Source organism: Oncorhynchus masou, chromosome 5 (assembly GCF_036934945.1).
Source record: "Oncorhynchus masou masou isolate Uvic2021 chromosome 5, UVic_Omas_1.1, whole genome shotgun sequence".
In the NCBI taxonomy this organism is placed as follows: Eukaryota; Metazoa; Chordata; class Actinopteri; order Salmoniformes; family Salmonidae; genus Oncorhynchus; species Oncorhynchus masou.
This window is the reverse complement of record NC_088216.1, coordinates 9,990,296-10,016,253: the sequence shown is the minus strand read 5'-3', so window position 1 is coordinate 10,016,253 and position 25,958 is coordinate 9,990,296. Positions and strand designations below refer to the sequence as shown.

The 25,958-nt window shown below is 40.7% G+C and overlaps 2 protein-coding genes across 3 annotated transcripts; both read right to left on the bottom strand.

The window, feature by feature from the left end:
* Positions 1–302: 302 nt before the first annotated feature.
* On the bottom strand, positions 303–9,846 carry LOC135532560 (zinc finger protein 436-like). Its single transcript, XM_064960044.1, has 4 exons — positions 9,501–9,846; positions 8,803–8,900; positions 8,468–8,645; positions 303–2,254 (listed from the first exon to the last, which is right to left on the bottom strand). Exons 1-4 carry the CDS (start codon positions 9,844–9,846, stop codon positions 1,551–1,553), a joined length of 1,326 nt encoding a protein of 441 aa, XP_064816116.1. The 3' UTR covers positions 303–1,550.
* Positions 9,847–17,253: 7,407 nt separating this feature from the next.
* LOC135532424 (gastrula zinc finger protein XlCGF17.1-like) lies at positions 17,254–25,672 on the bottom strand. Of its 2 annotated transcripts, XM_064959949.1 has the most exons (4): positions 24,955–25,672; positions 24,491–24,585; positions 24,177–24,354; positions 17,254–19,041 (listed from the first exon to the last, which is right to left on the bottom strand). In XM_064959949.1, exons 1-4 carry the CDS (start codon positions 25,433–25,435, stop codon positions 18,032–18,034), a joined length of 1,764 nt encoding a protein of 587 aa, XP_064816021.1. In that variant the 5' UTR covers positions 25,436–25,672; the 3' UTR covers positions 17,254–18,031. The 2 variants fall into 2 exon arrangements, with proteins under 2 accessions (XP_064816021.1, XP_064816022.1); XM_064959950.1 differs by lacking the exons at positions 24,491–24,585; positions 24,955–25,672 and adding an exon at positions 20,090–20,308 and having other exon boundaries at positions 24,177–24,235.
* Positions 25,673–25,958: the final 286 nt, after the last annotated feature.

The window sequence follows — 25,958 nt, the reverse complement described above, 5'->3', positions numbered from 1 at the left end:
TGGAAGCAGTGGTACATCCCTGTTAGTGAACATTTATCCTTTGCCAAGATAATCCATCCACCTGACAGGTGTGGCATATCAATAATCTGATTAAACAGCATTATCATTACACAGGTGCACCTTGTGCTGGGGACAATAAAAGGCCACAAAAATGTGCTGTTTTGTCACAACACAACGCCACAGATGTCACATAGGGAGCGGGCAATTGGCATGCTGACTGCAGGAATGTCCACTGGAGCTGTTGCCAGGGAATTTAATGTACAGCACCAGTCAAAAGATTGGACACGCCTACTCATTTAAGGGTTTTTCTTTATTTTACTCTTTTCTACATTGTAGAATAATAGTGAAGGCATCGTAACTATGTAATAACACGCTAAATCATGTAGTAACCCAAAAAAAGTGTTAAACAAATCAAAATATATTTTAGATTCTTCAAAATTACCACCCTTTGCCTTGATGACAGCTTTGCACACTCTTGGCTTTCTCTTAACCAGCTTCACCTGGAATCCTTTTCCAACAGTCTTGTTGGAGTTCCAATACATGCTGATGTTGGCCACTTTTCCTAACCTCGGTCCAATTCATCCCAAACCATCACATTTGGATCGACATCGGGTGATTGTGGAGGCCAGGTCATCTGATGCAGTACTCCATCACTCTCCTTCTTGGTCAAACAGCCCTTACACAGCCTGGAGGTGTGTTGGGTCATTGTCCTGTTGAAAAACAAATGATAGTCCCACTAAGCCCAAAACAGATGGATATCGCTGCAGAATGCTGTGGTAGCCATGCTGGTTAAGTGTGCCATTAACTTGAAATAAAATCACTGACAGTGTCAACAGCAAAGCACCATCACACCTCCTCCTCCATGCTTCACGGTGGGAACCACATGTGGAGATTAACCTACTCTGCATGTCATAAAGTCATGGCGGTTGGAACCAAAAATCTCAAATTTGGACTCAATAGACCAAAGGACAGATATCTACCGGTCTAATGTCCATTGCTCGTGTTTCCTGGCCCAAGCAAGTCTCTTATTCTTAGTGGTGACCCTTTAGCAGTGGTTTCTTTGCAGCAATTCGACCATGAAGGACTGATTCACGCAGTCTCCTCTGAACAGCTGATTTTGAGATGTGTCTCTTACTTGAACTCTGTGAAACATTTATTTGGGCTGCAATTTCTGGGGCTGATAACTCTAATGAACTTATCCTCTGCAGCAGAAGTAACTCTGGGTCTTCCTTTCTGTGGCGGTCATCAGAGCGCTTGATGGTTTTGCACATGAAGAAACGGATCGACTTACTTCATGTCTTAAAGTAATGATGGACTGTTGTTTCTCTTTGCTTATTTGAGCTGTTCTTGCCCTAATATTGAAATAATATTTTTAACAAATAGGGCTATCTTCTGTATACCACCCTTACCTTGTCACATTACAACCGATTGGCTCAAATGCATTAAGAACGAAAGAAGGACTACTATCCTACTGCCCCACAATTTATTGGGCATTCTCCTCTACTATGTCCTTGTGTTCAGAGGCCTACATCTGTCCTATGTCCTACTGTTTAACAGTCTACATCCTTACCTCCTGTGTGGTTTATCTCATGTCTTCTCAGGTTACCTAACTCCTTAAAACTCTTGTCACACTGGGAGCAGTGGTAAGGCTTCATCCCTGTGTGTATTCGCTCATGTGTTTTCAGGTTACATAACTGGGTAAAACTTTTTCCACACTGGGAGCAGTGGTAAGGCTTCTCCCCTGTGTGTATTCTCTCATGTCTTTTCAGGCCACTTAAGTGGTTACAACCCTTTCCACACTGGGAGCAGTGGTACGGCTTTTCTCCCGTATGTATTGTCTCGTGTATTTTCAGGCCCCCTAACCTTGTAAACCTCTTTGCACACTGTGAGCAGTGGTATGGCTTCTCCACTGGATGTATTCTCTCATGTTGCATCAGGTGTCCTTTCTGGTTAAAACTCCTCCCTGTATGAATTCTCTCATGTTTTTTCAGGTATCCTCTCTGGTTATAGCTCTTTCCACACTGGGAACAGTGGTAAGGCTTCTCCCCTGTGTGTATTCGCTCGTGTTGTTTCAGGTATCCTTTGTGGTTAAAATTCTTTCCACACTGGGCACAGTGGTACGGTTTTTCTCCTGTATGTATTCTCTCATGTTGTTTCAGGTCCCGTAACTGTTTAAAACCCTTTCCACAGTGGGAGCAGTGGTGTCGTCTTGTTGGTTTGGACGTCTCTGGTTCCTGGGAGTCTGGTCTTTCTCCTGTCAAAGACAGAGTGTTTATTTAAATAGAGACCTGAATTAAACCTCCACATGATAAAATATCCTTACTACAAGGGTAAATCCTAATTAGATCCCTCAATAACCTGAGGCCAGTTTTAACAATCTTAGTGTGATTTTAAAACAAATGTAGAGCTTCCTGGTAATTACTGATATGTTTACATTACTTATTTTATTCATCCTGTTTTACAAGTCAGAACACAAAAACCTGGACAGTTCTAGGACACTGAAGACACAGACGTCGCTGGATTCCAATTGAACAGGTGGTTCTAAATATATAACTTTCATAGCTGTATGATACAGAATGTGACCTACACACTTCCTTGAACAAAAAATTGTAAAGTAATTTTGCGTGGAAGTCCAAAACTTGTTTTTACATCGAAGACACAAAGCACATCAGTAACATCTCCCCGTTGTTGAAAGGGTTCGGCACATGCTGTTTAAATGGACCAATTTCTTATTTAGACGACCACAGGTTTTAAAAATTTTGACTATGACTGATGTCATGACATTTTGGGTAAAGTAAAAAATAAGAAGAAATATTTTGGGTAGATGATCCTAAAACTGATATTAACTATAAATATACTCAGCAAAAAAAGAAACATCATCTCACTGTCAACTGCATTTATTTTCAGCAAACGTAACATATGTAAATATTTGTATGAACATAAGATTCAACAACAGACAAACTAAACAAGTTTCACAGACACATGAAATGTAATAATGTGTCCCTGAACAAAGGGGGGTTCAAAATCAAAAGTAGCAGTCAGTATCTGGTGTGGCCACCAGCGGCATTAAGTAATGCAGTGCATCTCCTCCTCATGGACTGCACTAGATTTGCCTCTCGGGGGAATGGCTTTAGCCCTCATCCTCCGATCAAACAGGTCCTCGACGTGCTCAATGGGATTTAGATCCGGAATCTTTGCTGGCCATGGCAGAACACTGGCATTCCTGTCTTGCAGGAAATCATGCACAGAACGAGCAGTATGGCTGGTGGCAACAAGCTCACCCCTAGTGAGACAAAACCGCGACTCGTCAGTGAAGAGTACTTTTTAAAATATTTATGTCAGATCACCACCAAATCCAAAAAACACAGCCATTTTCCCCAGCCAAAGATAGTCACAAAAGCAGAATTAGAGATAAAATGAATCCCTAACCTTTGATAATCTTCATCAGATGACACTCATATGACATCATGTTACACAATACATTTATGTTTTGTTCGATAATATGCATATTTATATCCACAAATCTCGGTTGACATTGGCGCCGTGTTAAGAAATGCCTCTAAAATATCCAGAGTAATTACAGAGAGCCACGTCATATAACAGAAATACTCATCATAAACTTTGACGAAAGATACATATTTTACATATAATTAAAGATACACTGGTTCTTAATGCAACCGCTGTGTCAGAATTTTTTTCAACATTACGAAAAAAAGCATACCATTCAATAATCTGAGACGGCGCTCAGAAGTAAATATATCTCTCCGCCATGTTGGAGTCAACAGAAATACGAAATTACATCATAAATATTCCCTTACCTTTGATGATCTTTCATCAGAATGCAGTGCAAGGAATCCTAGTTCCACAATGAATCGTTGTTTTGTTCGATAATATCCATTACTACTGTCCAATTAGCTACTTTTGCTAGCACATTTAGTTCACATGTCCAAAAGCTGGCGCTGGTCCAGGAGAACTCGGACAAAAACTTCAAAAAGTTATATTCCAGGTCGAATAAACTGGTCAAACTAAGTAGCGAATCAGTCTTCAGGATGCTATTATCATATATATCCAATAACATTCCAACCGGAGCATTCGTTTTTGTCTACAGAGTAATGGAATGCAAGACAATATCATGAGTACTGTGCGTAACCAGGAACTGGCATTCTGCCAGACCAGTGACTCAAATAGCTGCCATCCGGTCCCACATCACACTAGAGGCTTCATTCCACGTTCTACTGACTGTTGACATCTAGTGGAAGGCGTAGGAAGTGCAAACAGATCCATATCTTATTTGAATAGGCGATGAGTTGAAAATCAACCAGCCCCAGAATTTCCACTTCCTGTTTGGAAGTTTGCCTGCCCTGTGAGTTATGTTATACTCATAGACATAATTCATAACAGAGTGTTTTCTATCCAATAGTAATAATAATATGGATATATTAGCATCTGGGACAGAGTAGGAGGCAGTTCACTATGGGCACGCAATTCATCCAATGTGAAAATGCTGCCAACTATCCCTAAAAGGTTTTAAGTCCAGAGAGCCCATAAAAGTTATTGAGATCGTCAATGAGACATTTCAGGGATCGAGCTTGCAGACTTAACATAAAACTTGAGTCATCGGAAAACATCTTTGTTATTAAGCCTTGGATTTCTAATCCTCTAATGGTGTTATTTGATCTGATTTTAATAGCGAGCAATTCGATGGCCATAACGAATGGATATGGTGATAGCAGACACCCTTGTTTACCTCCTCTTGACAATTCAAAACTCTGAGAAGTAGCAGCTATTTACTAATTTTCACCTGGGGTTGCGAAATATTATTTTTACCCATTTTATAAGAGAATGACCCCCTCCCCCAAACATCCTGGCATTTATAAATAAAATCCAGTCTTACTTTATCAAAGGCATTTTCAAAATTTGCAAAAAATACCAGGCCTGGCTTCTTCAATGTTTCATGTTTTCTATTATTTCTAGTAGTTTATCTCCAATGTATCGTCCATATAAAAAACCTGTCTGATCAGGATGAACAATACCTGGTAAAACCTTTTAAATTCGGAGTACTATGCATTTCGCTAGTATTGAGTAGTAAACATTGAAGTTTAAGGGGCCTTCAGTTTTTTTTAGATAGATTGGATCTTTATATTTGCCCTGTGGGTCTTGTTTTAATAATAGTGAAATCAGACCTTCCAGCTGAGTACCTGACAAGACTACAATTTCTATAGGTGTAGTTAAAACAAACTAATAACGGAGCTTTGAGTAAATCAAAAAAGGCTTGATATACATCTACCGGTATGCGTGTGGTTTTTCCAGACTGAAAGGATTTAATAGCCTCAAAAAGGTATTCCTCTGTAATTTAGCCTTCGCACGGTTCTTCTTTTTGTTGAAAGGATTCATCTTCATTCAGAGGGTGAGGATGAGACAGAATAGAGAACATTTGCTTCAAATATTTAGCTTCCTCTTTTAAAATATAATTTGGAGAATCATAAATGACTAAGTCTTTAGTAAAGAGTTTCGCAGATTTTAGGTTCCAGTGTTGGAGATTCAGGAAGAAGTTGGTGCATTTTCATCCATATTCCACCCAGTTTGCTTTAATTTTTGTAATATTTTACATTAGATCGTTTTGGAATACTTCCTCAAGTTCTTTTTCCTCTCATTTTGTATCTCTGTAGTTTTTATAGCTATCTACCTGTACTATTAGTTCATGTATCTCTGTAGTTTTTATAGCATCTACCTGTACTATTAGTTCATGTACTTCCCATTTTGTATCTCTGTAGTTTTTATAGTATCTACCTGTACTATTAGTTCATGTACTTCCCATTTTGTGATTGTGTTTACTTGTTGTTGAATGACCTCTTCATTTAAATGTATCCCAAACAAAAATACTATAGTTTTATATCTTTATGTTTGTTCCATGAATCTCTCACTCGGTCAGGTTTTTTTAAATTTCTAAATATTAAAACTGTGTTATAGTCGCCTACCAAAATGATTTGATTTGCCCAATTTTTCAGTTTTTGAATTGTTAAAAAAGTTTGAAATATCCAATAAATGTCATTCCTAGTCACAAAAAAATACAGTTTTATATCTTTATGTTTGAAGCCTGAAATGTGGCAATAGGTCGCAAAGTTCAAGGGGGCAGAATACTTTCGCAAGGCACTGTACATACACATAAACACACATATATACACATACATACATACCTACATACACATACACATACATACCTACATACATACATACACATACATACACATACACACCTACATACATACACATACCTACATACCTACTTGATTACATCTCCTCCATACACACGGTCAGGTTTTTTTTTTAAATTTCTAAATACATACGATGAGTGATACTTTACTACTTAAAATGTGTTATTCGCCTACAAAATGATTTGATCATTTGTTGCCTGTAAGTACCTACATGGATCATCCTGATTTGGACTACATGAGCCAAATCTGTTTTTCATCCAGAAACACCATCCAGTCCCTTCAGCTCCATTCAACCCCTCCCATCTGTCCCTAAACACCATCCACACACATCCCACACATACACACATACAGCTCCATTCAATTCCCCCCCCTCCCATCTTGTCTCTCAACACCATCCAGTCCCTTCAGCTCCATTCAACCCCTCCCATCTGTCTCTTAACACCATCCAGTCAGCCTTCAGCTCCATTCAATCCCCTCCCATCTGTCTCTTAACACCATCCAGTCCCTTCAGCTCCATTCAACCCCTCGATAATATTGAAGTGGAAGGAGTATTAGACCACTGCAAATCTACCAAGACCTGGCCGTCCCTCTAAACCATGCAGAGATCTACAGCTGAGGTGGGAGCTGTCCATAGGACAACAATCAGTCGTATATTGCACTGTCTCTAAACACCATCCAGTCCCTTCAGCTCCATTCAACCCCTCCCATCTGTCTCTTAACACCATCCAGTCCCTTCAGCTCCATTCAACCCCTCCCATCTGTCTCTAAACACCATCCAGTCCCTTCAGCTCCATTCAACAAAACGTTATGTTCCTCCCATCTGAACACACCATACCCACTGTCAAACATGGTGGTGGCATCATCTCTTAACACCATCCAGTCCCTTCAGCTCCATTCAACCCCTCCCATCTGTCTCTTAACATCCATATGGGATTTATATTTGCCATATATATTTTAACTGTGCTGTGATGCTTCACAAAAGTACTAAACTTTTTGATTCTCATAGTTTCTACAGATTGTAAATTAAAGATAAACATGTTTGTTAAAATAATTATAATATTATTGATTGAATAGGACTTTTCAAATCACCCAGTATTGCCATCTGCAGCGTTAGTTAGAGGTAAATGTTGCAATTCTTCAGCGATTCCTGGACCTGTGACCAACAACGAGCTACATATGGACAGTACCAAAATAAATTATCTAATGACTGCCTCCTCGCAGCAAAATCTGCAGAGCTGGGAAGATTGTATCCCCATATATAACATTATATTGGTTGCAAGAATTTTGTATAATAATTGAAGCTTTGAATCCGGCATCATTTTGCGTGTCAATTCATAAACCATGTGCCATGGAATCAGTACAATGAAAATCTCTTGCCAACTATTTTGAAATTTATTTGGCACAGCTGTCAGTTGTTTTGTCCTTAAATGGAACTGGTAAACATTTCTACTTATCACAATTTGGTCCTTAGTGCAGGGCCTTGTTCCTGTTCTACAGTCTTGTAAAGATAGGGGGGTTGACTGGGACAGGCAATGTAACATCCATAATGTTTTATGGAAAAGGTTTTTGTAAAACAAGCACCTTACATCAGATCATCTTGAAACCTTCTCTCTAAAGCTAACTTTCATCAAGGTTTTATATGGTCTATTGGTTTCTCTCTAAAGCGAACTTTCATCAAGGTTTTATAAGGTCTATTGGTTTCCCTCTAAAGCTAACTTTCATCAAGATTTTATATGGTCTATTGGTTTCTCTCTAAAGCTAACTTTCATCAAGGTTTTATATGGTCTATTGGTTTCTCTCTAAAGCTAACTTTCATCAAGGTTGTATATGGTCTATTGGTTTCTCTCTAAAGCTAACTTTCATCAAGGTTTTATATGGTCTATTGGTTTCTCTCTAAAGCTAACTTTCATCAAGGTTTTATAAGGTCTATTGGTTTCTCTCTAAAGCTAACTTTCATCAAGGTTTTATAAGGTCTATTGGTTTCTCTCTAAAGCTAACTTTCATCAAGGTTTTATATAGTCTATTGGTTTCTCTCTAAAGCTAACTTTCATCAAGGTTTTATATGGTCTATTGGTTTCTCTCTAAAACAACTTACATCAAGGTTTTACATGTCAACTAACAGAACTGTCTACTGTGGTAGAAATATACCAGTCTATCTTCCTGTCACCAAACAGAACTCTGCTGGTTGTCCTGGTAACAGATTCCAGTGGGCAGATCTATTTAATTTATTCAAACTAAATTACAGCACTTACTTTGATGAGTCAAATCTGATCCTTTCTTCTCTTCTCCTCCTCTCACAGTTCCACTCAGCCCCGTTGTTTTCCTGCAGTCCACCAGCAGCACAGATAATCTCTTCATACCCAGCAGTAAGGTGCTACCGGGAGAGGCATGACACGGGGACTCCGGGAGAGAGGAAGGGCTAGCGTTGTCCTAGTAACCACAAAGAGGAGACACAGACACATACCATTATGGATGCTGATGTCACTGTTGTCATGAAGTGCTTTACAGAAATCCAGCCCAGACCCAGATAGAGCAAGCTGTATGCTCGACCAGACCAAGCTGTATGCTAGACCAGACCAAGCTGTACCATCTGGTGTTCTGATCTGGAGAGACTCTTCTCTGCCTCGTCAGCATCAGGATGTTGTTGAGGCTCCCCAGAGGATCCAGGATCGTCATGTCTCTCTCCTGTGTGAATGACAACATCAAACAGACAGTCAACCTATGATCTTCTATTGCGATCATAGGGTCTTACCAGATCCATTAATATGTCTAAAAAGGGCCTAAATGTATGCCTTTAATACTGCTTGTGATGCAAATGTAAAAGGGTCATTCCATGAAATGGGTGGCTTTTACATGTAGAAATGATGCACCAGAATTGGATTGTAGAATCCTGTTATACAAGATGAAGTGAGCTTTAATATTTTTTATTTTACCTTTATTTAACCAGGCAAGTCAGTTAAGAACAAATTCTTATTTTCAATTACGGCCTGTGAACAGTGGGTTAACTGCCTGTTCAGGGGCACAACGACAGATTTGTACCTTGTCAGCTCGGGGGTTTGAACTCGCAACCTTTCGGTTACTAGTCCAACGCTCTAACCACTAGGCTACCCTATCAATATAGACCACATGGAGAATAAAATATCTAATTTAAAAAATATATATGTACCAATGGCAGTACTGAACAACATATTCAAGTGTTTATAACTTCAGTAGAATCCCCCATTTAAAACCACATTAGTTCAACAATTGCATCGTTTGTGCCCCTGTTTTTAAGACAGTACTCACTGATGGTAATCGGATATTCTGACTCCTCCTCCTTTTTCACTCCTAAAACATCTTCCTCCTCTTTTATTGAGATAGCCTCCTCTTCCTCTTTTACTCCAAAAGGTTCTTCCTCTTCTTTCGCTACATTCTCCTCCTTCAATGTTACGGCATCTTCCTCATTTTTGATTCTGAAAGGTTCTAACTCTTCTTTCACTATATTCTCCTTCTTCAATGTTACGGGATCTTCATCCTTTTTGATTCTGAAAGCTTCTACGTCCTCATTTTCCACTCTGACAACCTCTTCCCAATCTTCCTCTTTCCCTGTAATATCATCCTGTTGTTTCAATGTGATAGCCTCCTCTTCCATTCTGAAAGCTTCTTCCTCTCCTTTCACCAGATCTTTCTCCGTCTAGTTTCGTGACCTCATGCTCCGGGCGATTAGCCTTGTGCAGTATCAAGTTAACACATTCGCTAATTTAAGAAGCAAACTACGTTTAAATTAACAAGTAGATGCGTAAACAGAATTGTGTTCCAAACACTAAGATTAATATGCACAAGATTAGTCTAAAGAGCTTAAATGCTCCGGATCTATGTTCGCTAGCAAACCACCGCATTGGTTGAAACGGAAGCCTTTTGTCTCTGTTGAAGAAGCCTCCTGTTCCGTCCACTAGATTATACGTCACGCAAGAAGCATCACCTGAAAAACTCACATCGCCATCTGCTGACTGGAGTGAGCAACACAGATCGGAACAAAAATAAAGCAATGTCAAAAGAAGTCATTTAAAAACAACCAGATGTTATGTTCTCTTACTTCTTACAGCCAATACTTTACTCCAGGGCTGACCTGCCCATGAGGCAGGATTAGGTGACAGATTGACGAGGGTGGCATATTCCGAGCTAAATGGACCAAGGCTCATCACTAACAACACCTCACATAATTCTGCCCAAAAACAATTTTAAAAAACTTCTCACCCAGCGGCATGTGGGCTATTTAGGTGAGTGGTGGTGTTACCACATGAAGCAGTGCCCACTTTGCAAAAGGTAACATGTACAGATATGTCTCTACCTGTGTAGAGCACACGCCCCTTTACCCTTCCAGTCTCTGAAGTGCCCTTTTGGGTGGTGGTATAATTTGTATTCATTTTTTCTCATCGCTGAACCCACTGCTTGCAAGTCGTCGTTAAATTCACCTCAGTGATTTGTATTTTCCTTCAACTTTTTGAAGATTAAACAGCCAGGAAATGCCCCTGTCTGAGTGCAGTCTGCCACTATGTGTAGCTGTTAGCGATGATGCTAATGATCCACTATGTGTAGCTGTTAGCGATGATGCTAATGATCCACTATGTGTAGCTGTTAGCGATGATGCTAATGATCCACTATGTGTAGCTGTTAGCGATGATGCTAATGATCCACTATGTGTAGCTGTTAGCGATGATGCTAATGATCCACTATGTGTAGCTGTTAGCGATGATGCTAATGATCCACTATGTGTAGCTGTTAGCGATGATGCTAATGATCCACTATGTGTAGCTGTTAGCGATGATGCTAATGATCCACTATGTGTAGCTGTTTGCGATGATGCTAATGATCCACTATGTGTAGCTGTTAGCGATGATGCTAATGACAACCATCTTCTGGTTGATGGAAAAGATTCCCCAAAAACCTTGTCAATTAAATGTTAACTACAAAGTAGTCTATGCCTCCCTGGCAGAATGATATCATGATTATTTGCATCAATCCAGTTGTGATTTCTTCAGCAGACTCTGCAATCACATGTGTGCTACAGAGACACTACAAACCAAGCAAGGCTCTTGCTGGTGTCACTTGAATTAAAGGGTATCTACACACAAAAATGTTTTAGATTTTTCTCAGACTTCAAAAGTGGTCTCCTTTTTTTTGTTTTTCTATTAACTATGTGATTTTGAGAGCGAAAAACGGAAAAACAGGGACAAATCAGAAACCTGGAAAAACTAAATGTAGAAAACCGAATTTGACTAAATATATTAAATATTCTATTGATTTTCTCTCATTATGTCACACCAGACTTCACTTTGGCTCCCTCTCCTGCCCAGCTCAGGCATTCAGTGTTGCCGGCCTTCTCGCTGCTGCCGAACCTTCTGCTGTCAAACGCCCTTCACTCATCAACTCCGAACTTGTCTCGTCATCATTACACACACCTGGTTCCAATCCCCACTCTATCACTGTATATATACTCCCTCTGTCATTTGTCTTTAATCGGTAATTGTAAATGTTACTTGTCTTCCTGAGAGGTATCGCTCCTACTATTTCCTGAGTACTTTATATACACTGCTCAAAAAAATAAAGGGAACACTTAAACAACACAATGTAACTCCAAGTCAATCACACTTCTGTGAAATCAAACTGTCCACTTAGGAAGCAACACTGATTGACAATACATTTCACATGCTGTTGTGCAAATGGATTGACAACAGGTGGAAATTATAAGCAATTAGCAAGACACCCCCAATAAATGAGTGGTTCTGCAGGTGGTGACCACAGACCACTTCTCAGTTCCTATGCTTTCTGGCTGATGTTTTGGTCACTTTTGAATGCTGGCGGTGCTTTCACTCTAGTGGTAGCATGAGACGGAGTCTACAAGCCACACAAGTGTCTCAGGTAGTGCAGCTCATCCAGGATGGAACATCAATGCGAGCTGTGGCAAGAAGGTTTGCTGTGTCTGTCAGCGTGGTGTCCAGAGCATGGAGGCGCAACCAGGAGACAGGCCAGTACATCAGGAGACGTGGAGGAGGCCATAGGAGGGCAACAACCAAGCAGCAGGACCGCTACCTCCGCCTTTGTGCAAGGAGGAGCACTGCCAGAGCCCTGCAAAATGACCTCCAGCAGGCCACAAATGTGCATGTGTCTGCTCAAACGGTTAGAAACAGACTCCATGAGGGTGGTATGAGGGCCCGACGTCCACGGGTGGGGGTTGTGCTTACAGACCAACACCGTGCAGGACGTTTTTCATTTGCCAGAGAACACCAAGATTGGCAAATTCGTCACTGGCGCCCTGTGCTCTTCACAGACGAAAGCAGGTTCACACTGAGCACATGTGACATGGCGTCTGGAGACATCATGGAGAACGTTCTGCTGCCTGCAACATCCTCCAGCATGACCGGTTTGGCGATGGGTCAGTCATGGTGTGGGGTGGCATTTCTTTGGGGGGCCGCACAGCCCTCCTTGTGCTCGCCAGTGGTAGCCTGACTGCCATTAGGTTCCGAGATGAGATCCTCAGACCCCTCGTGAGGCCATATGCTGGTGCGGTTGGCCCTGGGTTCCTCCTAATGCAAGACAATGCTAGACCTCATGTGGCTGGAGTGTGTCAGCAGTTCCTGCAAGAGGAAGGCATTGATGCTATGGACTGGCCCGCCCGTGTGTTGTGGTGTCTTAGGTCTCTCTTTATGTAGTGTTGTGGTGTCTTAGGTCTCACTTTATGTAGTGTTGTGGTGTCTTAGGTCTCTCTTTATGTAGTGTTGTGGTGTCTCTCTTGTTGTGTGTTTTGTCCTATATTTGTATTTTTTAACACCAGCCCGCCCCTGCAGGAGACCTTTAGTCTACTGGTAGGCAGTCATTACAAATAAGAGTTTGTTCTGAACTGACTTGCATAGTTAAATAAAGGTTAAATAAATACAAATCGTACACCCGGGAGTTGTTTGACTAGTGGAAAAAGTCGGACAGAGAGACTTGCTAGTCGCTAGCTAATTACATTACTAAAATGGAGCAGGTGAGTTAGCTAAAATAAAGGTAAATTAAATAAATAGAAACATGATGGTTGCAACACATGGAGTAGGGTTGATATAGTCATGGTAGGATACATGATAGTGGAAACACATTGACTTGGGCTGGATATAGACATGGTAGGATACATGATAGTGACAACACATGTAGTAGGGTTGATATAGTCATGGTAGGATACATGATAGTGGCAACACATGGAGTAGGGTTGATATAGTCATGGTAGGATACATGATAGTGGCAACACATGGAGTAGGGTTGATATAGTCATGGTAGGATACATGATAGTGGCAACACATGGAGTAGGGTTGATATAGTCATGGTAGGATACATGATAGTGGCAACACATGGAGTAGGGTTGATATAGTCATGGTAGGATACATGATAGTGGCAACACATGGAGTAGGGTTGATATAGTCATGGTAGGATACATGATAGAGACACATGGAGTAGTATAATGGTAAAAAACTTTACTCAACATATTGTGCAGCTTAATAGAAATAGAAATATAAGTCCTATTACCAGTCAGATAGGAAGTAGCAGTGAAGTCCTATAGTCAGATTGGAAGTAGCAGTGAAGTCCTATTACCAGTCAGATAGGAAGTAGCAGTGAAGTCCTATTACCAGTCAGATAGGAAGTAGCAGTGAAGTCCTACTACCAGTCAGATAGGAAGTAGCAGTGAAGTCCTATTACCAGTCAGATAGGAAGTAGCAGTGAAGTCCTATTACCAGTCAGATAGAAGTAGCAGTGAAGTCCTACTACCAGTCAGGTAGGAAGTAGCAGTGAAGTCCTACTACCAGTCAGATTAGCAGTGAAGTCCTATTACCAGTCAGATAGGAAGTAGCAGTGAAGTCCTATTACCAGTCAGATAGGAAGTAGCAGTGAAGTCCTATTACCAGTCAGATAGGAAGTAGCAGTGAAGTCCTACTACCAGTCAGATAGGAAGTAGCAGTGAAGTCCTACTACCAGTCAGATAGGAAGTAGCAGTGAAGTCCTACTACCAGTCAGATAGTCCAACAGTCAGATAGGAAGTAGCAGTGAAGTCCTACTACCAGTCAGATAGGAAGTAGCAGTGAAGATATACCAGTCAGATAGGAAGTAGCAGTGAAGTCCTATTACCAGTCAGATAGGAAGTAGCAGTGAAGTCCTATTACCAGTCAGATAGGACAGTCAGAGTAGCAGTGAAGTCCTACTACCAGTCAGATAGGAAGTAGCAGTGAAGTCCTATTACCAGTCAGATAGGAAGTAGCAGTGAAGTCCTATTACCAGTCAGATAGGAGTAGCAGTGAATACCAGTCAGTGAAGTCCTATTACCAGTCAGATAGGAAGTAGCAGTGAAGTCCTATTACCAGTCAGATAGGAAGTAGCAGTGAAGTCCTATTACCAGTCAGATAGGAAGTAGCAGTGAAGTCCTAGACACATACCAGTCAGATAGGAAGTAGCAGTGAAGTCCTACTACCAGTCAGATAGGAAGTAGCAGTGAAGTCCTACTACCAGTCAGATAGGAAGTAGCAGTGAAGTCCTATTACCAGTCAGATAGGAAGTAGCAGTGAAGTCCTACTACCAGTCAGATAGGAAGTAGCAGTGAAGTCCTATTACCAGTCAGATAGGAAGTAGCAGTGAAGTCCTATTACCAGTCAGATAGGAAGTAGCAGTGAAGTCCTACTACCAGTCAGATAGGAAGTAGCAGTGAAGTCCTATTACCAGTCAGATAGGAAGTAGCAGTGAAGTCAGTCTATTACTATTACCAGTCAGATAGGAAGTAGCAGTGAAGTCCTATTACCAGTCAGATAGGAAGTAGCAGTGAAGTCCTACTACCAGTCAGATAGGAAGTAGCAGTGAAGTACCAGTCAGATAGGAAGTAGCAGTGAAGTCCTATTACCAGTCAGATAGGAAGTAGCAGTGAAGTCCTATTACCAGTCAGATAGGAAGTAGCAGTGAAGTCCTACTACCAGTCAGATAGGAAGTAGCAGTGAAGTCCTATTACCAGTCAGATAGGAAGTAGCAGTGAAGTCCTATTACCAGTCAGATAGGAAGTAGCAGTGAAGTCCTATTACCAGTCAGATAGGAAGTAGCAGTGAAGTCCTATTACCAGTCAGATAGGAAGTAGCAGTGAAGTCCTATTACCAGTCAGATAGGAAGTAGCAGTGAAGTCCTATTACCAGTCAGATAGGAAGTAGCAGTGAAGTCCTACTACCAGTCAGATAGGAAGTAGCAGTGAAGTCCTATTACCAGTCAGATAGGAAGTAGCAGTGAAGTCCTATTACCAGTCAGATAGGAAGTAGCAGTGAAGTCCTACTACCAGTCAGATAGGAAGTAGCAGTGAAGTCCTATTACCAGTCAGACAGGAAGTAGCAGTGAAGTCCTATTACCAGTCAGATAGGAAGTAGCAGTGAAGTCCTACCACCAGTCAGATAGGAAGTAGCAGTGAAGTCCTACTACCAGTCAGATAGGAAGTAGCAGTGAAGTCCTATTACCAGTCAGATAGGAAGTAGCCGTGTCAACACTGCCAAGTGGCTGGCAGTGTCTCCACCATAAACACCATCTGTTGTCTGCACACCTCTGACCACAGATCAGATCAAATGAAATGTTATTGGTCTCATACACATATTTCTCTGATGTCATCACGGGTGTAGAGAAACAGTGCTGTAATATCTAACAAAACAATACATGCAAATCCCCACAAGTTATTTTAAGGATGAAGAAATACAGAAATAGTCAGGTTCCGGAATATAATTATATACAGTTTGTTTACAATGTATATGATGGTGTGTATAGACATTATAGACCGGAAACGAATATAAAATGTGTGTCCAGCAGTAGTTATATAGGATGAGCTTTGTCTAGAATACAGGGTGGAGTACTGGGTGGTAGATGGCTAGTAACAGTGACTAAAGTTCAGGGCAGGGGACTGGGCAAATCCCCATGTGTATAATTTACACAAATATTAGCATCTTAGTTCTTATTGAAGGACTTTGAATGTTGTACATCACCTCCATAACCAACCTATTGTGTGTGTTGAACATTCATATTGGACTGGACAGCGAGCTAACTGGCTACTGATCAACTTATTGTGAGAATTGAACATACATCATTGACTGTCCTGCCTTACCTATAGAGTGTACACCACCACCGATCACAACTTCCTGTTTCCATCACAGCTATCGTGAGTTTTTTGTACGGTATGACTTTACTGGCATAAAATCTTTGGATGGAAACGTGGTTAATCAAGCTATATATAGCAGCACAGCTAACTGGCTAACAAATTGTTATTGTTGTATTGAACATTCCTATTGGACAGCCTTACCTATAGAGTAGCACCACCACCCATCAGCCCGTTCTCTTCTTGATGTCAAAGCTGCATTGTATTGTAGCTATAGGAGTTTATGATTAATAATCCTATTTCAAGACACACTAAGATGTCACCATACTATTCATTTAAAGCCCCTCTGTCAGATATCAATCATCAGAGTGGGAAACCAACTGACATGGAAACAATGGAGCAAATGTATCACAATCAGAGGGGTGTATTATGACATCAGATAGAACTACTCAGACATTCCAAATATCACTTGATTATCAGAGGGGTGTATTATGACATCATATAGAACTACTTATTATTTATATAATAACCATCACATCTTAGTTAACTTGGAGTCACATGATGATATGTTGTGTGGTCCTCCCACTATGACTTGAGAAACCATGTAGTTTATTAGGCTACAGATGAAATAAGTTATGAACTTCACAGGGTGGTGAAAGTGCACGTGATGAGCTTGATGCTCCTTTCCAATACATTTTGAGGTTCTTATTCTGGTGACATGATGATCGATGCTTGGTTGCCATTTGACAAATAAAATAATAATCTCATAATTCGGGTAACAACGTTTATTCAACCAGTGGGAGGTTTGTAAATGCCCCCAGGAAAGTCGAAAGAGGAACTCTTCATTGAGACAATAATAAACAGCAATCCATGGGAGAGTTGTGGTGGATATTATAAAATAAGGATCTGCTGGAGTCCAAGTCAAACCAAGATTCTTTATTTCTGAGCTCAGAGAGAATAACAGAGTTACACAGCGCAGTGTAGACAGTCTGAATTCCTGAAGCATTGAGTGATTAGCACATATCTTTATAGTTTCCTGTTCCTGGGTGGGACTTTATTCATACAAGGATGCAGGTGCAGCTGGTTTGCAACACAGGATGATAGTCACAAGAACAGGAGATTATAATAGGACAGTTTCACAAGGTTAGTCACATACTCAGTTATGTGGACACACAAACAATTAACATTTTCCATTACAGAGTCTGAACATTTTCATTTCATTAAATCATCAGTGGGCCAACAATGCAAATGTCAACAATGGAACTAATGCATCACATCCAAATATCACTTGAATATCTGTAGTGCTGGAGGAATGACACACCCAGATAAACACACAAAGAGTTTAAAAGAAGGAACCTGATCTTCTTTATATTCAAACTGACAGACTCCATATTCACTTCATGTTTTCTAATAAAAACAAACAAATATATGTTTGAGTATACCCTGTACCATTTAATTTCATATGGTAAAGACAGGTAAACACATTGTCAGTCAACAATATAAGACAACGGGAGCACTGTGTATGTTCTCTGATGAATTTTAAGTCAATGTGATATGAAATATCAACATACACGCCAAGAGAAGTAATTTCTCTCTCCTGTGTGGATTCTCTATGTTTTCCCACAGTCTGAGCTTTTCTAAGCCTTCTCGTCTGTGTGCAGTCTAATGTGTTCTTTCAGGCATCCTAAATGGGCTAATGGTTTGCACCCTGTGAGGAGTGGTAAGGTTTCTCTCCTGTGTGTATTCTCTCATGTTGTTTCAGGTTTCCTCTCTGGTTGAAACACTTTCCACATTGGGAGCAATGGTAAGGCTTCTCTCCTGTGTGTATTCTCTCATGTTGTTTCAGCGCCCCCGAACGGACGAAACACTTTCCGCATTGGGAGCAGTGGTAAGGCTTCTCTCCGGTGTGTATTCTCTCATGTAGTTTCAGCTCCCCCGAACGGACGAAACATTTTCCACATTGGGAGCAGTGGTAAGGCTTCTCTCCTGTGTGTATTCTCTCATGTCGTTTCAGCTCATCCAAACGGGCGAAACACTTTCCACATTGGGAGCAGTGGTAAGGCTTCTCTCCTGTGTGTATTCTCTCATGTGCTTTCAGGTATGTTTTCCGGTTGAAACTCTGTCCGCACTGGGAGCAATGGTAAGGCTTCTCTCCTGTGTGTATTCTCTCATGTAGTTTCATCTCCCCCGACTGGTTGAAACACTTTCCACATTGGGAGCAGTGGTAAGGCTTCTCTCCTGTGTGTATTCTCTCATGCCGTTTCAGCTCCCCCGACTGGTTGAAACACTTTCCACATTGGGAGCAGTGGTAAGGCTTCTCCCCTGTGTGTATTCTCTCATGTTTTTTCAGGTGTCCTTTCTGGTTGAAACACTTTCCACATTGGGCGCAGTGGTAAGGCTTCTCTCCTGTGTGTATTCTCTCATGTTGTTTCAGCTCCCCCAAACGGACGAAACACTTTCCACATTGGGAGCAGTGGTAAGGCTTCTCTCCTGTGTGTATTCTCTCATGCAGCTTCAGCTTCCATGAATGGTTGAAACACTTTCCACACTGGGAGCAGTGGTAAGGTTTCTCCCCTGTGTGTATTCTCTCGTGAGCTTTCAGGTGTGCTTTCTGGCTAAAACTCTTTCCACAGTGGGAGCACTGGTGTCGTCTTGCTGGTTTGGACGTCCCTGGCTCTGGTTCCTCCGAGTCTGGTCTTTCTCCTGCCAAAGACAGTGTTATTTTTAAATAGAGACCCGAATGAAACCACATGATAAAACAACCTTGCTCCGAGGGTAAATCCTAAATCAGATCTCTCAATAACCCGAGGCCATCTTAGTGTGATTTTAAAACAAATGTAGAGCTTCCTGGTAATTACTGATATGTTTACATTACTTATTTTATTCATCCTGTTTTAAAGGTCAGAACACAAAAACCTGGACAGTTCTAGGACACTGAAGACACAGACGTCGCTGGATTCCAATAAACAGGTGGTTCTAAATATATAACATTCATAGCTGTATGATACAGAATGTGACCTACACACTTCCTTTAACATAAAATAACTAAATAAGTAATTTTGTGTGTAATTTTGTGTGGAAGTCCAAAACTTGTTTTTACGTCGAAGATACAAAGCACATCAGTAACATCTCCCCGTTGTTGAAAGGGTTCGACACATTGCTGTTTAAATGGACCAATTTCTTATTTAGACATTCACAGATTATCAATATTTTGATTATCGCTGATGTCATATTTTGGGTAAATGTTCCGAAAACTGATAACAACAAAAAACAAAAATATAAAACGCAAAATGTAAAGTGTTGGATGTTTCATGAGCATCACTGTTAGTCAACATTTATTCTTTGCCAAGATAATCCATCCACCTGACAGGTGTGGCATATCAAGAAACTGATTGAACAGCTTGGTTATTACACAGGTGCACCTTGTGCTGGGGATAATAAAAGGCAACTCGAAAATGTGCAGTTTGTTCACACAACAATGCCACAGGTCTCTGAGGGAGCGGGCAATTGGCATGCTGATTGCAGGAATGTCCACTGGAGTTGTTTAATGTACAGTACCAGTCAAAAGGTTGGACTCACCTACTCATTCAAGGGTTTCTTGATTTTTACTATTTTCTACATTGTAGAATAATAAAGACATCAAAATGATTAAAAAACACATGGAATCATGTAGTAACCACAAGTGTGAAATCAAAATATATATTTTAATCTTCAAAAGTTGCCACCCTTGCTTTCTCTCAAACAGCTTCACCTGGAATCCTTTTCCAACAGTCTTGTAGGCGTTCCCACATATGCTGAGAACTTTTAGTCCGCTTTCCCTTCACCTCTGCGATCCAACTCATCCCAAACCATCTTGATTTGGTTGAGGTCGGGGGATTGTGTAGGCCAGGTCATCTGATGCAGCACTCCATCACTCTCCTTCTTGGTCAAATAGCTCTTACACAGCCTGGAGGTGTGTCGGGTCATTGTCCTGTTGAAAAACAAATGACAGTGGGACTAAGCCCAAACCAGATGGGATGACATATCGCTGCAGAATGCTGTGGTAGTCATGCTGTTTAAGTGTGACTTGAATAAATAAATCACTGACATTGTCAATAGCAAAGCATCCGCACCCGCACACCATCACATCTCCTCCTCCATGCTTCACGGTGGGAACCACACATGCGGAGATAATCTGTTCATCTACTCCTCGTCTCACAAAGACATGACGCTCGGATCCAAAAATCTCAAATTTGGACTCATCAGACCCAAGGACAGATATCCACCAGTCTAATGTCCATTGCTCGTGTTTCTTGGCCCAAGCAAGTCTCTTCTTCTTACTGGTGTCCTTTAGTAGTGGTTTCCTTGCAGAAATTCGACCATGAAGGCCTGATTCACGTAGTCTCCTCTGAACCGATGATGTTGAGATGTGTCTGTTACTTGAACTTTGTGAAGCATTTATTTGGGCTGCTATTTCTAAGGCTGGAAACTCTAATGAACTTATGCATCAGAAGTAACTCTGGATCTTCCATTCTTGTGGTGGTCCTTAAAGTAATGATGGACTGTTGTTTCTCTTTGCTTATTTGAGCTGTTCTTGACATAATATGGACGTCATCTTTTACCCAATAGGGCTATCTTCTGTATACCACCCCTACCTTGTCACAACACAACTGATTGGTTCAAACACATTAAAACCTGTTATGGCTAGGGATTCCGCGAGCGGAACATTTCGACAACATCCGGTGAAATTGCAGAGTGCATAATGTTTCATCATTAGATGCTACAGTCCTCCTTTAAGACTCCATAATGTTTCATCATTAGATGCTACAGTCCTCCTTTAAGACTCCATAATGTTTCATCATTAGATGCGACAGTCCTCCTTTAAGAAGACTCCAAAATGTTTCATCATTAGATGCTCCAGTCCTCCATAATGTTTCATCATTAGGTGCTACAGTCCTCCTTTCAGACTCTATAATGATTCATCATTAGGTGCTTCAGTCCTCCTTTAAGTCTCCATCGTGTTGAGAATGTGTCTGGAAGCGCTACTCTATCTATTCTACTCTCATCCTTTCGGTTTTAATAATATTTAAAAAATAATGATGTTATAATAGGTAATAACTAACTTTAATAACTAGTGTTAATACCTGCCTGGCGCACCAACAAAATATTTCTTTAGCCCCCTCGAACAATACCGCTACAGAATTAGCATAGTAGGCCATGTAACTTAACCTGTAGTGACACCCAGCCCGTGAACGGGACCGTTATCATCATCTGACACTAATTAGCATAACGCAACGGACATAAATCTTCCTAGAAAATCTTCCTATTCATGAAAGTCACAAGTGAAATGTATTGGAACACAGCTTCGCCTTTTGTCAAAAACATGGCAAACGTTGTTTAGAATCAATCCTCAAGGTGTTTTTCTAATATCTATTTGATAATATATCTGTCGGGACAATTCCTTTTTCTCTAGGACCGATTGGAGTAATGGCTACCTCTGCACTTTACGCGAGAATCTCCCTCGGGGCCACCATGTGACCACTTACGCAATGTGCCCCCATACGGCTATTCTTCAACAGAAATGTGTAAAACTACGTCACAATGCTGTAGACACCTTGGGGAATACGTAGAAAGCGTAAGCTCGTTGATGGTACATTCAAAGCCAAATAGAGAGTCATTGGAACGCAGCGCTTTCAAAACCTGGGGCACTTCCGGATTGGATTTTTCTCAGGCTTTCACCTGCAACATCAGTTCTGTTATACTCACAGACAATATCTTTACAGTTTTGGAAACATTAGAGTGTTTTCTATCCAAAGATGTCAATTATATGCATATTCTAGCATCTTTTCCCGACAAAATATCCCGTTTAAAACGGGGATGTTTTTTTTCCAAAAATGAAAATACTGCCCCCTAACACCAAGAGGTATTAAGGTAATCAGAAATATTTAGGACTAACTTATTCCTTGACACCCATTCTGAAACTAACTGCAGCTCTATGTTAAGTGTTGCAGTCATTTCAGTCGCTGTAGTAGCTGACGTGTAAGGTGTTGAGTCATCCGCATACATAGACTCACTGGCTTTACTCAAATGTCATTGGCATGTTGTTGGTAAAGATTGAAAAAAGTAGGTGCCAAACAGCTGCCCTGGGGAATTCCTGATTCAAACTTGATTTTGTAGCTCTGGGGCAGCAGGTAGCCTAGTGGTTAGAGCGGTAGGCCAGTAACCGAAAGATAGCTGGATTGAATCCCCGAGTTGACAAGATAAAAAACTATGTCGTTCTGCCTCTGAACAAGGCAGTCGTAGGCCGTCATTGAAAAAAATAATTTGTTCTTAACTGACTTGCCTAGTAGAATAAAGGTTACATTTTACATTTTAAAAACTCTTTATCCACAATATAGCAGGGGGTGTAAAGCCATACGTTTTTTCAGCAGCAGGCCATGATCGATAATGCCAAAAGCTGCACTGAAGTCGAACAAAACAGCCCCAACAATAATTTTATCATCAATTTCTGTCAGCCAATCAGTCATTTGCAAGTGCTGTGCTTGTTGAATGAACTTCCCTATAAGCTAAAAGTCTATATTTGTTTACTGTAAAATAGCATTGTATCTGGTCAAATATTTTTTTTCTCAAAATTGTAAGGGTTGGTAACAGGCTGATTGGTCAGCTATTTAAGCCAGTTGAGGTCAGGACAGATTCTCATCAGGGAGAAAGGTCTGGTATCCTGTTACTCTCTTCCTGTGGAACCATAAGATGTAAGGATTGGAGAGAAGGAGTGTCTTAAGTGAGACATATATCTGGATGGAACAAATGTTGGGTTGTCTGAATTACAGATGTACAGAACCTTTGGGAATAATTAAACTTGGTTAAAGCTTCTCTAGTGTCTGTGAGTTATTTACTGTGAAAAAAAATAACCTAACAACATCTCAACAACATAGGAATCACCACAAACAATTGTATGATCTCTTATATAGAACATTAGGCCCAGCCTTTTGGAACTTTGGTTTTCCTAGATATGACTACTATATTATGATCACAACATCTGATGAATTTGGATAATGCTTTCAAACAAATTTATGCAGCAATAGTAAAGATATGATCAAAATATGTTGATGATTCAATTTCTGTACTGTTTGTAACTACCCTGGTACGTTGATTGATTTATAAACTGAACCAGGTTGCAGGTGTAACAGTATAACTTTAGACCGTCCCCTCGCAAATACCCGGGCGAGAACCAGGGACCCTCTGCACACATCAACAACAGTCACCCACGAAGCATCATTACCCATCACTCCACAAAAGCCGCGGTTCTTGCAGAGCAAGGGGACCCACTTCTTCAAGGTGTCAGAGCAAGTAACGTCACCGATTGAAACGCTATTTAGCGCGCACCACCGCTAACTAGTTAGCCGTTTCACATCCGTTACACAGGCAATGGTTACAGTTCGAAGCTTTCTCTTGAGTAGGCAGCCTGATCACAGCTTTCCTCCAGTATTAGTTAATTAATTAACAGTGTCTTGAGTTTAGTTTGCCTGTTCTACAGTCTTGTAAAGATAGGGGGGTTGACTGGGACAGGCAATGTAACATCCATCATGTTTTATGGAAACGTTTTTGTAAAACAAGCACCTCTTATATCAGGTCATCTTGAAACTTTCTCTCCAAAGCAAACTTTCATCAAGGTTTTATATGGTCTATTGGTTTCTCTCTTTTCATTGGCAGAATCCTTTTTCAGTGTTATGATATTCATAACATCCATATACACTACTCTATCTTCCTGTCAACTAACAGAACTCTGCTGGTTGTCCTGGTAACAGATACCAGTGGACAGATCTATTTATTTGTTCAAACTGAACTACAGCACTTACTTTGATGAGTCAAAGCTGATCCTTTCTTCGCTCCTCCTCCTCTCACAGTTCCACTCAGCCCTGTTGTTTTCCTGCAGTCCACCAGCAGCACAGACAACCTCTTTATACCCAGCAGTAAGGTGCTACCGGGAGAGGCACGACACGGGGACTCCGGGAGAGAGGAAGGGCTTGCGTTGTCCTGGTAACCATAAAAAAGGAGACACAGACACATACCATTATGGATGCTGATGTCACTGTTGTCATAAACTGCTTTACAGAAACACAGCCCAGACCCAGATAGAGCAAGCTGTATGCTAGACCAGACCAAGCTGTACCATCTGGTGTTCTGAAATGAAAAGACTCTTCTCTGTCTCGTCAGCATCAGGATGTTGAGGCTCCCCAGAGGATCCACGATAGTCATGTCTCTCTCCTGTTTGAACGAGAACATCAAACAGATGGTGAACTTATTACCATCATCAATTATTACTGTCTATTACAGTCATAGGGTCTTATAAGTGGCATTAATATCTCTAAATTAATTGGATGCCTTTTGTGTCCCTTTGATATTTTAAGTATAAATTATGCTCCATTATTACATTTTAAAAGCCTGTTATATATAATTAAATCTAATTTAAAAGTCCCAAAAATATATGTAGGAATGGCAGATTGACCCTTTAACAATTTATATAGTACTGAACATCACATTGAAGTGAATAACTTAAGTAGAATGCCCCTTAAAAAGCACACATTAGTTCAACAACTGCATAGTTTGTGCCCCTGTTTTTAGGACAGTACTCACTGGTGTTAATCTGATATTCTGTCTCCTCCTCTTTCACTCCCAAAACCTCTTCCTCCTTCACCTTTACTGAGATAGAACCTTTTAGAGAGGAAGAGGATGCTTTCTCTTCTTTCCCTATAACAGCCTCTTCTTCCTCCTTTTTCATTCTGAAAGGTTCTTTCTCTCCTTTCACTGTAATATCCTCCTCTTCGTCTTTCACGACAATGTCCAGAGCCAGAGCATCTTTCTCTCCTTTCACTCTAATATTCTCCTCTTCGTCTTTCACGACAATGTTCAGCGCCAGAGCATCTTTCTCTCCTTTCACTGTAATATTCTCCTCTTCGTCTTTCACGACAATGTTCAGCGCCAGAGCATCTTTCTCTCCTTTCACTGTAATATCCTCCTCTTCGTCTTTCACGACAATGTTCAGCGCCAGAGCTTCTTTCTCCGGACAGCAGACATCCTCTTCTTCAGCAGGGGATGAGTAGTTTAATGAGCTCATGGTCAGGGATGTTAGCTAGTTAGTTAGCATTAGCGAATAGCTTAATGCTAGGCTAAGTATCAATCTTTAAAAAAATTGCAAATTGAACAAGCACATTAGGTTCTGTTAACGTCAACTGAAATGTGTTTTAAACACTGCGATTAGCTAATGCACATTAACATGGCCTAAAACGTCAATCTTTCAGTTTTATGTTGTCTAGCAAGCTATCAAGGCGGTTGAAAGAGTTGGCGCTTTGTTGTTCCTGAAGAAGCTCCCCGTCCAGTCCAATATACGTCACGCTCGAAGCATCACCTAAAAGACGCACATCGCCATCTGCTGGCTGGAGTGGGTAACGCAGTTTGGAAACAGTAGAAGTTACTCCACTTTTTGTATTGGAAAGAACGTCATAATTATTTAACAATAAGCTGATATATTTTCTCTTATGTCTTACAAATAATACTTTCCTGTACACAGACGTAGAAGCGTAATATGAATATGTAGATGATGAATAAATACTTCCATGAATAGGTAGTGTGTTTATACA